We start from the raw sequence: 18004 nt of genomic DNA, 5'->3' as shown, positions 1-18004 counted from the left end.
GTAAAGAACAGAGAATAATGGACAAAACTGATGAAGAAAAACGGCCCCAAAAAAATATAGAAATGAAGAATCCCAGTAGTGACCCTCATTATGCATTAATTCAAAATGAGAAAATAAAATCACATAGCCAGCTTTTTTTCTAACGTAACAAATAATGATTTAATTTTGGATGTAACACATCTTCTGATTGGCTAAACATTTCTTATCTGTATAAGCTTATATACATAATTTTATCATGGGAACATCTCTTCATCAAATTTTTTTTCATGATTTACTCATTGAAAATGGAATTTAGAATTAAATTATAAGGAATGACTAATATTTTTACTATCTTTTTGAAATATCCTAAAAAATGTGGTGTACACCTTTAATTAACCACTACATGGGTTATTCAGCATGCACCACATTTTTTTGTTATATTTACATAGAAGAAATTTTTTTACAGTCATATCTAAAGTAATTTAAGATGAAGTATTTGTAAGCTTTAATATTCATGTTACTGGAAACTTTGCTGATGAAATTTCATTACAAATTTAGAGAAAATTATTTTCCAATCTTAAATATGTACCTTTCTCCTACTGGTAACTGTTCTTCAGCTATTTGTTTGGCTGACTTTTCAGCTAAAAAAAAAAGAATAAACTGAATAAAAAAAATTCTAACCAACAATGTTAAGTATAAATGCAACAGTATTCATCTTTATCAATATAAGTCTGCACAAATAAACAACAATTTAGAAAGTTTATTATGTTGACCAACAAGAGCGACAACAAATTAAAAGTACTTCATAAATGAAATCTGTAATAACCACTGGGGTAAAGCTGATGACCGTAACTGCATTCACGGTCATCCCAAGATGTCGGATGAAAAATTAGGTCAGTTTCTGTATTGTCTGTTTAAGTGTTTCTATATCATTTTCTTTACAAATCATACATTGAAACGATGTAAATTTATAAAAGAATCACTCGAAAATCACTAATTACTTCCGAGAAATGTGCATGAAACGGGAAATTCGATTTGAAAAAATCGTTAAGATGACCGTAAATCATAATCAAAATATTTCCAAGATGACCGTAACATAAAACAAGGATGACCGTGATTGGTAAAAAGATGACCGTAACTTGTAAAGGATGACCGTAATTTGTAAAGACTGACTGTAATTTATATAGGACGACCGTAACTTTTATAGGATGACCATCAATTCTAAGAAATATCCGTATTGTATTCAAAGCTTTTTTGTTGAGTTTGTCGATCTCAATAGGGGCTCGGTTAGCGGATATAAATATGTTTCATAAATTTCATTTTTTAAACTATAATATAATTGGCCATATTTAGGATTTATAACAATGATAGTAAATTGCATATTTCTCGTAAACAATGAAATATTTATTGATATCGACGTTAAAATTTTAACACAAATTGACAGCGATACGACGAAAATTTGAAGAAACATGAATGTGTCCCTAGTACACGGATGCCTCATCTACACTATCATTTTCTATGTTTAGTGGACTATGAAAATGGGATAAAACTGTAATTTGGCATTAGAATTAAAAAGATCATACTATAGGGAAAATGTGTACTAAGTTTCAATTTTATTTAACTTGAAGCTGGACAAACAAACAGACGAACGTACGCACAGACCAGAAAAACATAATGCCAATAAATGGAGCATTAAAAACATTAATAATACATACGAATATTTGTTAATCGAGCCCATGTGTATGGTTCCAGAGGAAGCAGATTAAAATCTTAATTTGTCTTGGTATATGCAGGCGGAAACACTTTTGAAATAGAACAAAATAATCGAAGCTCTGTGTGTATCGAAAAAGCGATAAATGTTAACTGTAATGTTTGATATAGTAACAAAATTTTAAAAAGTTAATAGAAACAAATAAAACGACAATTTTCTTATTTTAAAAACACCATTTGCATAAGTTTTCAATGTATCTATTACATAGTAATGCAAAACAATAAGATATCAAGTCGACGACATGGTTTTTATCGGGGCCTTTTATAGCTTACTATGCGGTATGGGCTTTGCTCATTGTTGAAGGCCTTACGGTTACCTATAATTGTTAATGTTTGTGTCATTTTGGTCTTTTCTGGATAGTTGTCTCATTGGCAATAATACCACATCTTCTTTTTTATATATAGTATCTATAAGTTGGATGTAGAAAATGCATAACCTCCGAACTTTTTTATCACGGACGGAGAACATATCAATCTTATAGTTCAGAAATTTTCGTGTCTGCCCTTCCATTATGTGAATCAAGAAAAAATTCCCCAAAACAGGTAACGATTGTATCGAAAAGAGAAAAATCGAGTGCACCTTTTTATGTTAGGGCATGTTTGGGTGTATATTTTGTCTTTAAAACGCACAAAGCAAGAGTATTTTATATAGCATCTCGCTTCAGATTCTATCATTATTATATATCAAAGCTACAGGTTGACTTTATAACGTAAAAAAATGACAGTACGAAAAGATGAAATATATGGGTCAAGTGAGATAAAATTGAGAATGGAAATGGGGAATGTGTCAAAGAGACAACAACCCGACCAAATAAAAAACAACAACAGCAGAGGGTCACCAACAGGTCTTCAATGTAGCGAGAAATTCCCGCACCCGGAGGCGTCCTTCAGCTGGCCCCTAAACAAATATATACTAGTCCAGTGATAATGAACGCCATACTAATTTCCAAATTGTACACAAGAAACTAAAATTAAAATAATACAAGACTAACAAAGGCCAGAGGCTCCTGACTTGGGACAGGCGCAAAAATGCGGTGGGGTTAAACATGTTTGTGAGATCTCAACCCTCCCCCTATACCTCTAACCAATGTAGTAAAGTAAACGCATAACAATACGCACATTAAAATTCAGTTCAAGAGAAATCTGAGTCTGATGTCAGAAGATGTAACCAAAGAAAATAAACAAAATGACAATAATACATAAATAACAACAGACTACTAGCAGTTAACTGACATGCCAGCTCAAGACTTCAATTAAACTGACTGAAAGATTATGATTTCATCATATGAACATCAGGCACAATCCTTCCCGTTAGGGGTTTAGTATCATACCATCATAACATATATGAGAAGAACATAACCCGTGTCATGCCAACAACTGTATTTTAGAATAAATGTGTTTAGTTCCGATGCAAAGACCTTATCAGTGACTCAATATTAACGCCAAAATATGCAATCTTTAATGACTTGACAACAGTATCGTAATTATATCCCTTCTTAATAAGTCTATTCAAAGGTTTTGTAAGTTTCTGAGGTGAATACTGACACCTTTGTGCTTTATAAAGAATATTACCATAAAAAATTGGATGTGAAATACCTGAACGTATTAGAAGTCTGCATGTTGAGCTATATTTACGAATGATGTCTTTATACCGATGATAAAATTTAGTAAATGTTTTGACTAGTTTGTGATATCGAAAACCCTGGTGTAATAATTTTTCAGTAATACATAAATTTCTCTCGTTAAAATCGAAAACATTGTTACATACACGAGCGAATCGTACAAGTTGAGATATATAAACACCGTAAGATGGTGACAAGGGAACGTCACCATCTAAAAACGGATAATTGACGATAGGAAATGAAAAATCATCCCTTTTATCATAAATTTTAGTATTCAGCTTTCCATTAGTGATATAGATATCAAGATCAAGAAAAGGGCAGTGATCATTGTTAGTATTAGCTTTATTTAAAGTAAGTTCAACAGGATAAATTTCATTAATATACATACTGAAGTCGTCATTATTGAGAGCCAAAATATCATCCAAATATCTAAAAGTATTATTAAATTTGTTTATCAGATGTTGTTTCGATGGGTCTTTGCTTATTTTTGTCATAAATTGTAACTCATAACAATACAAAAACAGGTCCGCAATAAGTGGTGCACAGTTAGTCCCCATTGGGATTCCGATAATCTGACGATATACGGAATCTCCAAAGCGAACAAAAATGTTATCTAGTAAAAATTCAAGGGCATATATAGTATCAAAGCATGTCCAATTAACATAGTTTTTTTGTTTATTGCTACTAAAAAATGACCTAAAAGAGTTTGAACATATATATTCACATTCTGATTTTTTGAATGCCCATTTAATTAGGTGTGTGAATTACCTATCTAATGAATCACAAACACAGAGTAGGTGTGTTCGAATAGCTATTTTTTTTTTCTAAAAGTACTTGACGACAGTCTTTTAATTTGGATGATGAAAATGGATATCTTCGAAAAAATTTGATTTTCTTGTGTGTGATAACTAGGGTTTATAATCTTCAACTACTAAAATTGTTTAGTCTGCCCTTCAACGAAATATTTAATTAGAATTTTTTTAAATGCTTAAGAATTTTCAAAAATTCCATTTGACATCCGAACAGACAATATTTTTAAGTTGAATCAATGCAGACAAGATCATTAACTAATGCTCATTAGCTAGTAGATACATTTGTCTTTTAAAATATAACTGACATATAACGATCGATCGTAATGGTGCTATATGGATAAATTTATCAGTTTTCAAGAGCAAAATTGGCAGAGCGTCATCCCTGCAATGGCTTCCATTTCTACGATTGTGAGCATGAACTGGCGTAATGGGGAGATAATTTTGAAGAAGTAGAATCCTGACTGTATGAATAACATTTCTGTATACATTGTATATACAAATTGACAACGTTCCGCCTTGTGATACGCTTTTCGTACAATACTATTTTAAGGATCTACTTTGCTGGAGCTCACCTTCACTAGTTTATTCGAATGATATTTTCAAAATATTTCTGTTATTTTATTTGTACGACAAAATGAAAGTCGATATAATATCAATGGGTGTACATGCAATTTTTGGGCATTTTTAAAAATGTGTATTTATTATATGTCATTAAAAGGAATCCCAGAAACAAAAAAAAATCTTATGTCGAGCAGTTGAACTGTGCACCGCATTTTTTTCATTATGCTTGTAAGGTGTCATTTTATCGCGCTTTTGTAGCATCTTTTCCCTTCCTGTTCATTTGCATGTCTTTTGGCAATTCATTTTAAAAATTAAACCCTCTACTGTAAAAAAGATACATATGGTAATCTTTGCATTTGAAGCACGTCTTATTTTCTTCTACCTATAGGATAAAACTCTCATATTAATATGTGTATACCAACACGATTAATCATTTGATACAAAAAGATAGTTATATAAATACGGATATTTCTTAGAATTGAGGGTCATCCTTTAAAAGTTACGGTCATCATTTACAAATTACGGTCATCTTAAAAGCAGTTACGGTCAGCCTTGTTATGAATCGCTGATTCTGTTACGGTCATCTCGATTGTGATTTACGGTCATCTTGGCGATTTTTTCAAATCGAATTTCCCGTTTCATGCACATTTCTCAGAAGTAATTAGTGATTTCCGAGTGATTCTTTTATAAATTTACATCGTTTCAATGTATGATTTGTAAAGAAAATGATATAGAAACACTTTAACAGACAATACAGAAACTGACCTAATTTTTCATCCGACATCTTGGGATGACCGTGAATGCATTTACGGTCATCAGCTTTACCCCAGTGAATAACATAGAGTACTATACATTAAATGGTCCAAGAGCCTCAGAAAAATTGGGTGAATGAGATGATTTCAGCTTTCCAATTGTGAAAGTTCCATTTCTTAGTAGTATGTAGAACATTCAAGTAGTAGTTTGTCTTCAATTTTTATTCAAATTGTCATGGTTTTGTTAGTTTTTCTAAGACTTTTTTTTAAACCTTTTTGTATCTTCTGCTTCTTTTTTTCTCTTTTTATTCATGTTAACATTATATATATAAAAAGAAGTTATGGTATGATTGCCAATGAGACAACTCTATTGCACTATAAAATCATGAGATTAAAAGGACCTAGAACTGAATAGCTCGTCAAGACTTGCTTGAATAAAGAGAGAAAAAAGAAGATGTGGTATAATGTAAATGAAACAACTAACCATCAAAGACAAACAGACAGAAATATGACTACAATTAACACTAATAAGCATAGTAGTCTATAAAAGACCTGGGATGACAAAGGTAAAATAATGTAAATGAAAAAAACAAAAAACCTGTTGATTTGTAAATTAAAAAATAAACAAAACATAAATAAAACCTGTTGATTTGTATATAAAACAATAAAAAAAACATAAATAAATGGTTCATTCTCATTTATCAAACTTTTTAGAATTATAGGTAGTAAAGGTAAAAAAAAAAGTTGGATAGATGAGATCAAAGGTAAACAAGAACAAAGGGTTTATAATTAGAATTTAGATTGAATGACAGGTGAAAAATAAGACTGAAAATTATACCCGGATTAAATTTTCTGTAGTATTATCTAGCATAGCATGTTAAAATGTGCAACTGACATTTAGTTAATGTAATGTAAATCATTTGAAAGTACTTTTAAGTTTTTTTAACTGTTAATTAAAATGAGAATTGGATAAAAAAAAAATATAAGTTGCACTTTTATTCATGAAGATTTGTCAATGAGATGGATCTTTTTTTGTGTAATAGGGAGCTTTTTTTTGTGTAATAGATCCTCTACGTATATTTTTTTCTGTTCTTCTGATCAAATGATCCAAATAGGACAAAATATAAGTTGAATACGTTTTACTACACAAAGACCGAACATAACAAATCCATAGCACATACTAAAGGAATGTTCAGTAGATCTTCATCCTAGTTTAAGTAGGTGGGATATTGCATCAGTGTAGTGATATATTGTCAGATTATAACATGGCATTTTCCATATCCCATGTATTATCAGCCCTAGGTTCAATATCAGCCCAAGAAGGCTCGAGAGCTGATATTGACCGAGTGCTGATAATACATCAGATATGAAAAATGACATGTTATGATCTTTTTATCATATACTTCAACAATGGAGAAAAATAACAGATTTGTATTTTGATCCATTTGCGTGGTTCACATATATAAGTTCAAAGAGTGAAAAGTTCCATACGTTGGACCCCAAATTTAGTACATTCGATATGAAATCTTTCTATCATATGCCTCAAAAGAGAAGAAAAATGTTTTAGTATGGACGAATTGACAAAAAAATAATTTAACAATATACATAATGAGCACTGTCGGTCAAAATATAGGGCTGTACGGCATATTTTCAACGTTTATATGCCCTGAACTTTTCAGAGTTTAAACTAACACTAATTTTCTTAACTACCACTACCTCAAATGAAGGGTTACCACAGATTTCAATGTAAACAATAAATCTAAGACTGTAAAAGCGACGACATCAAAATTCAAATTTATTCTGTCTGTTTGTGGTAAAAAGCATTGTGCATAAGTTTTATATCAGTTGGTTGAGGCAAACTAAAGTTAGAGAACGGAAACCAATTTTGTAAAAACAGACGTATACCATGATACATACATTCGGATGGACGTACAAACAGGCAAGGATTAAACGCAATGCCCCCTTTGCTACGGTTGGGGCATAAATATGTAATAAATTGTTCAAATAAGGCCATTGAAAATAGTGGAATTAATTACTTTTGGAGTGTCAAAAACTCATTGGAAGTACTTGATAAATTGCATGCATATATTGGTGATTTTGAATCTGTTCAAAGTTTTGATTTTTCTACCCTATATACCACTTTGCCTCATATTCTTATTAAGAAAAAATTCACATCCCTAATTAACTGGGCATTTAAAAAGTCGGAATGCGAGTACATATGTTCAAACTCTTTTAGATCATTTTTTAGTAGCAATAAACAAAAGAACTATGTCAATTGGACATGCTTTGATACTATTTATGCACTTGAATTTTTACTTGATAACATTTTTGTTCGCTTTGGAGATTCCATATATCGTCAAGTTATTGGAATTCCAATGGGGACTAACTGTGCACCACTTATTGCGGACCTGTTTTTGTATTGTTATGAGTTACAATTTATGACTAAAATTAGCAAAGACCCATCAAAACAACATTTGATACAAAAATTTAACAATACTTTTAGATATTTGGATGATATATTGGCTCTAAATAATGACGACTTCAGTATGTATACTAAAGAAATTTATCCTGTAGAACTTACTTTAAATAAAGCTTATGATAACAATGACCACTGCCCTTTCCTCGATCTTGATATCTATATCATAAACGGGAAGCTTAATACAAAAATTTATGATAAAAGAGATGATTTTTCATTTCCTATTGTTAATTATCCATTTTTAGATGGTGACGTTCCCTTGTCACCATCTTATGGTGTTTATATATCTCAACTTGTACGATTCGCTCGTGTATGTAACAATGTATTAGATTTTAGCGAGAGAAATTTATGTATTACTGAAAAATTATTACACCAGGGTTTTCGATATCACAAACTGGTCAAAACATTTACTAAATTTTATCACCGGTATAAGGAAATAATTCGTAAATATAACTCAACATGCAGACATCTTATACGTTCAGGTATTTCACATCCAAAATTTTATGGAAATATTCTTTATAAAGCACAAAAATGTCAGTATTCTCCTCAGAAACTAACAAAACCTTTAAATAGACTTATTAAAAGGGGATATAGTTACGATACTGTTGTCAGGTCATTAAAGATTGCATATTTTGGCTTTAACATTGATTCACTGATAGGGTCTTTGCATCGGAACTAAACACATTTATTTCTAAAAAAAAAAAAAAAAAAAAAAAAAAAAAAAAACAGTTGTTGGCATGACACGGGTTATGTTCTTTTCATATATTTTATGATAGTATGATACTAAACCCCTAACGGGAGGGATTGTACCTGATATTCATATGATGAAGACATAATCTTTCAATCAGTTTAATTGAGGTCTGGAGCTGGCTTGTCAGTTAACTGCTAGTAGTCTGTTGTTATTTATGTATTATTGTCATTTTATTTATTTTCTTTTGTTACATCTTTTGACATCAGACTCGGACTTCTCTTGAACTGAATTTTAATGTGCGTATTGTTATTCTTTTACTTTTCTACATTGGCTAGAGGTATAGGGGGAGGGTTGAGATCTCATAAACATGTTTAACCCCGCCGCAATTTTGCGCCTGTCCCAAGTCAGGAGCCTCTGGCCTTTGTTAGTCTTGTATGATTTTAAATTTTAGTTTCTTGTGTATAATTCGGAGTTTAGTATGACGTCCATTATCACTGTACTATTATGCATATTTTAGGGGCCAGCTGAAGGACACCTACGGGTGCGGGAATCCTCGCTACATTGAAGACCCATTGGTTGCCTTCGGCTGTTGTTTGCTCTATGGTCGGGTGGTTGTCGCTTTGACATATTCACCATTTCCTTTCTCAATTTTACATTTATGAAATAAAATAAAATTCCGCCAAACTTCATGAATGATTTTTGCAAATAGTTAAATCCTTAAGTTCACAGTTTTTTACAAAAACAGTGGACCCGGAAAAGGGATATTTTTGGCTTTTTGTTGCCATGGCAAAGGTTTTTTTTTAACCTAAAAATAAAAAAATCTTGTTTTTAGGAACTTTTTTATGATTTTTTTAATTAAAATTTATTATTAATGAATGGACCACAATTATTTATCCATGTTTTATTCAGTTTTATTTTTTTATAGTCACTCGCATACGTTATTATTTCAGAAGAATTCAAATACAATTTTCCCTAGAAATTGTCAAAAATCGGAATTTTGAGCTTTTCACCTAAAAAAACTGGACGGGTGATGTTCAATTTTTTGTCATTAAATGATTGGGTACTCCTCCCTGCACAAAATGATGTATCATATTGGTATAATGTCAATAAGAAAAAAATCCAGGTTTCATGCAAACCTTACCTTAATATGCTTAAAAATGAATTTAATTGAACCTTTTTTTTTCTTTTTTTCTTTTTTTAAAAATTATTTTACATAATATCGCCGGAAAGCCATGAGTGAAATGAGGTTGAAATTTTATATAATTGCTCAAAATTCAGATTTATAGATGTACGTATCTGGAGGCCAATACAACAAACCTTGAATATATACCAGTGTCAATACAGAAGCAGCCAGTTAATAACACTATACTAATATAAAAACATACAGGAACAAATTTACTGTCAAATTTTAGAAAGACACCTTATTATTACTAAACCAACAACCCAATAATTATCAAAAATAAAAAGTTGGCTAGATGAGAATACCTTATTTTAAAAAGTTGGATAAATGGGAAGACACCAAATAAATAAAACCTGTTGATTTGCATATTAAACAATAAACAAAACATAAATAAAGCAATCAATTATGACAACCACAGGGTAAAATTTGTTATTTTGAACTTAATTAATTTTCCTTTTTATATAGACTGTCACTATAATTAAGGATTAAAACTTGACACCAAAAGATCATGTCCATAAGAATGTATCATATATGCATTTTATAAATGAATTACTGTGAATCACACCTCTATTATCTTTACTTCTTATCTTCTGGAATGGATCTGCTGCAGCACTGGCTAGCTATAAAATAAAATCAAAGTGTTTGTAAGCACTAATCGATAAAAATTGCTTTACCTTATTATCAGTGGAAAGAAAAATAACACATTGCAGTGTGTATTTCATTCAACTACAATTCTGGACACAGAAAGATAATTTTTTTTTTAAAGATGACTTAAACAATGACATCATTGATATGTTCATACAGATATTAGAATCATGTATCTTTTTCTTGATAAATATAAAATCTCTGTAAGTTGATTATCTGAGCATAAATTTCATAGATAAATATCCGGAAATTTTCATGGATAGGACATTTAGAATGTTATTGTCAATGCACTATATGTTGTGTATCTCAAAATAAGTGATATTTCTTGAGAGATTAAGAAATTAAATATCAATTCAGTACCATGGGATATTGCTTGCATTTCATGCAAATTTACCCCAAAAAAATAAGATCATAATATATGCAAGTTTTGTATTTTATTTTGCACAAGTTATCAGTTATTGTAATGTATTGTCATAAGTAGAGATTTATATAGCTTGTGGGTGCAATTCATATTTTACAAGGGATATCATTCTATTGTAAGTAAATATTCACAGCAAAACGAAACATTCAATTGGTCAAAACTATGCCACATGACATTGAAGATTTGAACACATTTTTAAATAGTACACTACTGAGGGTTGTAATGTACCTTCATGACAAACAAGGCTAATATAAATCTTGACAAAAAACATTAACAGTAATTTTAAGATAATATATTAACGGATTTTGAGGAAACCAGTCATAGTTATTTGACACCTTTGACAAATCAAGATAAAGATATATTGACGTAATCTTAAAATTTTAAGCAATTTGAAGCTAATGGTACCTGAAAATGACCATTTGATGTTAGTCATTTCTACCCTCAATAATGCATGGAAAACTTTATAATCAAACTCAGCAAACATGACAATTAGTAATCTTATTAACTTCAGTGGCTATTGTTTGTAAGTGTGTTTTTTAGGTGTTTCTCGTTTCTTGTTTTCTATATATAGATTAGACTATTGTTTTTCTTGATTGAATTGTTTACACTAGTCATTCTGGGGCCCTTTATAGCTTGCTCTTTGTTGTCAGACAAGGCTCTGTGTTGAAGGCCATACTTAAACCTCTATAATTGTTAAGTTTTATACATTGTGACTTGCATATGGAGAGTTGTCTCATTGGCACTCATACCACATCTTCTTATCTATACTAAAAACAATATGTCTGCATGAAGATGGGGAACTTGGTCAATCATGGTAATTGGTGGTAGGATTTAAACAATAAACCTTAGCATCTAATGTTCTGTCTTTCCATACATGTCCTTTTATCTTCTTTATGGCATCATCTCTTTCTTCCTCATTCCTGAAAAATATTTAAATCTTTCTTACAAAATATCTTAAATCATCTCTACTGACCAGGGTTGAGATCAATATCGTAGCAGCTAGGTAGTGCTACGTAGATTTTGACTATTGAACATGAAGCTATAGACTAGTTGTTACATAGATATTGATAGCAGCTACGTAGCCACTACAATATTGAACCCAACCCTGCTGTACAAAATGTTTCTTGCTAAATTCTCCTAAAACACTTCAAATAAATACTTTTAGTAATTGATTTGGTTTGAAAATGATTTCTCTTTTATAATATCATATGCCTTGGGTAATTATCTTGTTACTTTCAAATTTAAAGAACAATGACCAAATAATCATTTCAAAAATAACTTATCAGATAACCTAAAAGGATAAAGAATACCCTTATCAGCACATATTATTTGTGGGTTACCAATTTTTTTATGGGTTTTGTGGGTGTAAATAAAAGATGAATTCAAATATCCAACTAAATGAAAATTATGTATAAGTCTGTAAGAAACATGACAAATTAGTACAACCACGAAAACAAATTTACAGGAAAACTATACCGAATACACAAAAATAAAAATGAATTCCCAGTATACTGTCAAGGTCAACTGTAAATAAAATGATCTAGTTCTTAGTAATAATCAGTTCTAGAAATAAAACAAAAACTACATAGAGTTAATATGTTTCTCATAGACTGAAATGGTTCAACAATTAGACTGATTGACAACTTAAACACTTTTCTGAGATGACAACAGTTTTGTTTAGATGTAACCATGTCCTGAGTTTACACTTTCATAAAAAAGTCTATAACATTTACATACCGAAATGTGGCAAATGCAAAAGTATGTGTGTCCACAGCCTTCACTTTTACAGGTTTCACATCTAATCCATTCAGTCTTTTCTTCAATTGCTGAAAAAAGGGGAGAAATGCTAAATTGGAGAAAATAAAATCCAAAGTACTAGTAAATACATGTGTACCCCAACAACCACGGCAAGAGGTCACAAATACAAATCAAAAATCAAAACTATAGGCTCTCAAGAGCCTGTGTCGCTCACCTGTTACTGTATTTACTGATGTTGGCCATCTTGGTTGGTAGGCGGGGTCATTAGACACTTTTTCAAAATAGATACCTTGTTAATGATTGTGACCAAGTTTGGTTAATTTGTCCCATAGTTTTAGAAAAGAAGATTTTTGTACAAGTTACAAAAATGACGAAAAGTTGTTCAATATTGACTATAAAGGACAATAACTCCTGAAGGAGTTCTCTGACAATTTTGGTCATGTTGACTTATTTGTAGATCTTACTTTGCTGAACATTATTGCTGTTTACAGTTTATCTCTATCTATAATAGTATTCAAGATAATAACCAAAAACTGCAAAATTTCCTTAAAATTACCATTTTAGGGCAGCAACCCAACAACGGGTTGTAGGATTCATCTGAAAATTTGTGAGGGGATACATCTTATTCTGATGGACATTTAAATCTTGAAATATTTGCCCTAAATGTCTTAGTTTCAAAGATATAAAGCAATAACTTCATTTTACCACTATGTTCTAATTTTAGCCATGTTGGCCATTTTGTTTGGTAGGTGGGGTCATCGGACACATTTTTTAAACTATATACCACAATTATGATTGTGGCCAAGTTAGTTTAAAGAAGAAGATTTTAGTACAAGTTACAAAAATTGACGAAAAAGTTGTTAAAATTGACTATAAAGGGCAATAACTCCTTAAGGGGTTGACTGACAATTTTGGTTATGTTGACTTATTTGTAGGTCTTATTTTGCTGAACATGATTGCTGTTTACAGTTTATCTGTATCTATAATAGTATTCAAGATAATAACCAAAAGCTGCAAAATTTCTTTAAAATTACCAATTCAGGGGCAGCAACCCAACACCAGGTTGTCCGATTCGTCTGAAAATTTCAGGGCAGATAGTTTTGACCTGATCAACAATTTTATCCAAGTCAGTTTTGCTCTAAATGCTTTAGTTTTAAAGATATAAGCCAAAATATACATTTTACCCCTGTGTTCTATTTATAGCCATGGCGGCCATCTTGGTTTGATGTCCAGGTCATCGGACACATTTTTTAAACTAGATACCCCAAAGATGATTGTGGCCAAGTTTGGTCTGCTCTGAAAAGTGTATTCTGCGTTAATAAACATAGAACGCTATAGCTTCACAATGCCTTATTTTAAGGCATTCTGTTGATTCATAAAAAGTTATCTCCCTTAAATGTAGTTTTTAAACTCAAGAGTTACCTTAAAACCAAATCTTGGTAGATTAGTGATTTCTATTTTAAAAATCTCTGATGTAAATTCTTCTCTCTTTGTGTACTGATATAGATCTGTAGAAGTATCCTTTTCCTCTTCTGTATTTTCTGTTGCCCTATAAAAATAAACATGATTATACAATTATCATACAACAGGTATGGAATTGTATTCCTAAACTGTTGGAAAGTTGATTTATAAACATATGACCCTTGTTATAGGTTGTCTTTTATTATTAATGATTATATCTTAATTTTCTTTGATAATTTAGAAATTTAGTGTTCACTGTTGGTGTTAAATCTTTAGTCTCAAAGAAATTCAATCACAACTTCCTTAGACTCTGGATGTTTAAGATCTTTTGTTACTTCTTTTTTCATTCTTCAAACCTTTTCTTATATAATTGATTAAGACAAAATGAACTTCAGCTGAGTATTTCACTTGATTTAAATAAATGGTATAATACATGGATGTTTCTGGACATCTCACAATACATTTTAGTTTTTGTGTCAAATACTGTGAATTTAAATTCATTTGTGGGATACCAAATTTTGTGGAAATCATGGTTATTTGTGAACGAAGAAGTACATATACCAATTTTCTGTACAAGTTTTAAATCAGACTTTGGTAATACATGTACCTTATTATATCAAGTATTCAGAAAAATAAGATTTCCTTAAAACCACAAAAATTGTTACACACTAAATTTGCTACCTGAATAACTTGAAGGAAACATCCATCTCCTAACCATGCTTCAATTGTTAAACTTTTTCATTATTTTTTTCTTAATTTCAAATATTTAACCCTCTTAATACGTAAAAGGTACACAATGTAAATGCAAGGCGATTCAGAGGAATATTTGTGGGGTGGCAGGGGCCTGGACCTCCCCTTTTGTAGAAAAAAGTTGGTGTATATATAGGGAATCACTGAAGCATGCATATGACATGTATGACTAGAGCAGGCCCCCTCTTTCATTGTCTTAGGCAGTCAGTGGGCCCCTCTTAAAAAAAATCTGGATCTGCCACTGTGATTATATTTGGAATAACTCCTATTAGGGGTAATTATAATACAATCTAACATAAACTTTGATTGTTGGAAGATTCACTCTGATATCTCTCTTTCTATTCAATAAACATAACAAATCTCATACACAATTTGGTAAAAACATGAAAAAAACAGTCTTCACAGTGATCTGTTGAAGCCCCAACAATGTAATTAACCCAGTTTTTGTAATTATTTTCAAAATTTTATTTGTTTGTAGCCATGGTAGCAGACATTTTACAGGCCACTATATATATAGAAACTTAAGCATGTGATAAGAAGCCTGTGTTTGTGACTGTGGCCAATAATGAAGACTGACACAAATATTTACACCTCAAATCACAATCATTACTCCTATTTCATTCAATACTACCAAGAGTTAGTTTTAACTGAATCAATTTACTTATATGTGTATTTTATTATAATGAGATACTTTACCCCTCTTTTGGAGGTGAACCTTCTTCATCTGTCTTCAATTTCTTTTCAGGTGCCTCACACTGAACTTTTGGAGGTGAACCTTCTCCATCTGTCTTCCGTTTTCTTTCAGGTAACTCACCTGCTAGTAAAAGTGTTGTCAATTCATTACACAATTTTATTCAGTTCACACAAAGGTAACTGTGGATTAATTCTTAAAAATGTATTTGTAGGAAACCATTTTTTTGTCTATTTTGTAGGTAGAGACAAACAGCTGTTATGTGTTCAATGAATTACATTTTTTCTAAATGCATGAATTCAGACTTTTGGGCAGCTGCCTCATTGGCACTCATACCCCATCTTACTACATGTATATCTATTTTGAAAAAACATTGAAATCAAATATCCAAAAAACTGTTAGTTTGCTTTACATTGCTTTACTCAACAAACATCATGAACATTGGTACCCATGAAATATTTTTTAACGGTCACTTTTTTTTTTATATTTTGCATGTTTTGTATGGTTGATTTTAAATAAAACATGTAAAATATTCTCAGATGGTTTTTAAATATCTTGATAATTTCTGTTTATTTGAAAGTGGGTCCTTGCGTTGAAGGTGGCTTTGTGGCCTCTAGATATTAATTTGTAATACTATAGGTTATTCAGTAGCTGGCAACCTAATAGTTTCTTCCAATCATACACAAATAAAGTTTATACAAACTACTAGTATGTTAAAGTGATAGTTCAAAGTTTGATTCATCATAAATCAATTTTTTAGATATAGTTGATGTATTTTATTATTTTTCAGGTACATACAAAATTCAAGGGAGATAATTCTTTGAAAGTCCTCAGAATCTTAAAACACTTTGAAATTTTCTCAACCTGAATTGAAATCTTACAAGGCTAAAATTTTGTTCTGTCATGTCTGTGGTAATATTTGTCTTCTAAATCATGGTTATGAAATAATCCGAAAAAATTAATGATATTATCATTTACCTAACGTGTTGTAATCTGTTCCCATATTTGCCTTATACAGAAAGATAAAAAAAAGTTATGGTTAATAACTGAGACTTAGTACATATATTATAGTTCATGTTAAAACATGTAATAGTAATTTTTTACCTTTATTTTCAGTTTCCATTTTCTTCTTAAAAATTAACTTATCACAATCTGTAATAAAAAGACAAATATTTACTTCTGACCGCCACCAAACATACCAAAAGAGGTCTGAATAATAAAATAGGTTTCATTAACCTATATCCACAGTTAGAGCAAGGCATACGATACAGTTTTGATCCCATATTGAAATTTTGAGAAAAATACCAAAGAAATACTGTTAACATAATATGGCAAGATATTTTTACCGCTATTCGTAAAGGATGTACTCCCATTTAGCCCTCTACTATAATGAGAACACAATTATTTACTTCTTCAAGTACATAAAAATAACTTGTACATGTACAAGTTATGATTTAATTGTACTAAAGTTGGTTTTGACATGTGGGCCCCCAAATCAGAAAAATGCTCTGGACAAAAAATTCTTAAGAATAAATGTTACATTCATGTGCCTGTTCACAGGTTACAACTTACAGCACGGTTTTACAAACCCTTCTGCGGATTCCTTGTGGTTTTAGTGAATATGATTATTAATTCTTAGGGGAAATATGTAATCACATTGCATGATATTTGGTTATACTTCACTACTTTAAATGAAAGTTATAACTTCTTACATGTTTTGATTTAAGCCTGTACGAAAACAGATGCAAATAATCCAGCTGAGCATGGAAAGGAGTTCAATACGGTACGGGGGAATGAAACTAGTGAGTAGTGTATATTTTTCCTGTTATAATTATATGTACCCCTTATCAGAAGCACCTCATTTGGGAATAGAATAAAAACATATTAAAAGCTTTTGTAAACAGCATACCAGAAAAGATGTTTCCAGAATATCAGTGGCTCATATAATTTCTGTTATTTCTTTGTTAGTTATACAAGATGATTGAACTTTTTTGGTTCAAGTCTGATATTTTTTCTTGACTTATATGTAGCTTGTCTCACTGACGGTGTCAACTGAAAAATGGCAATATATCTCAGTTATACAACATGGATTTCAGTTTGTCTGCAAATTGTGTTTGCTTTTCTAAGCTTATATTTGTTTATTATTTTCAAGCTATGCTTTGATATTAGTACTTATGTTATGCCATGCATGATGCATGTGATGTGCTTTCCCTTTTATAGTCTTTATACTGGCTTTTATATCTTGAGTTTATCATATGTTTGCCAGGGTTTTTTTTAAACGCTGTAGCGATTATCTTTTACTCGTCTTTCAATAAATCCTTTATGCTTTTAAAGGTAGATAGGGTGTCTTTCTCCAGCATCTTGGATTTGGAAATTTTATAGAATGTGCAAATATTTAGAGTAGTAGGTAACTCATGTGTAAGAACTTCCACTTC

At 31.0% G+C, this 18004-nt stretch overlaps 1 protein-coding gene across 2 annotated transcripts in view; it reads right to left on the bottom strand.

Annotated features, from left to right (window-relative positions):
* The window catches only part of LOC139527790 (tRNA (uracil-5-)-methyltransferase homolog A-like), a 45462-nt gene extending 28099 nt beyond the window's left edge, over positions 1-17363 (bottom strand). Inside the window, exons 1-8 of one of the 2 annotated variants that reach the window (XM_071323469.1) lie at positions 17282-17363; positions 16674-16721; positions 15575-15692; positions 14090-14216; positions 12647-12735; positions 11754-11829; positions 10409-10463; positions 569-620 (exon numbers count right to left, since the gene is read on the bottom strand). In XM_071323469.1, coding sequence (XP_071179570.1) covers positions 569-620; positions 10409-10463; positions 11754-11829; positions 12647-12735; positions 14090-14216; positions 15575-15692; positions 16674-16692 — 536 coding nt within the window. In that variant the 5' untranslated portion in view covers positions 16693-16721; positions 17282-17363. Of the gene's footprint in view, positions 1-568; positions 621-10408; positions 10464-11753; positions 11830-12646; positions 12736-14089; positions 14217-15574; positions 15696-16673; positions 16722-17281 lie in introns of both variants that reach the window. The other variant, XM_071323468.1, reaches the window with a different exon arrangement.
* Positions 17364-18004: the final 641 nt, after the last annotated feature.

This window comes from Mytilus edulis, chromosome 6 (assembly GCF_963676685.1).
Source record: "Mytilus edulis chromosome 6, xbMytEdul2.2, whole genome shotgun sequence".
In the NCBI taxonomy this organism is placed as follows: Eukaryota; Metazoa; Mollusca; class Bivalvia; order Mytilida; family Mytilidae; genus Mytilus; species Mytilus edulis.
Note: the sequence above shows the minus strand (reverse complement) of the source record. Positions and strands in the feature narration are given on the sequence as shown.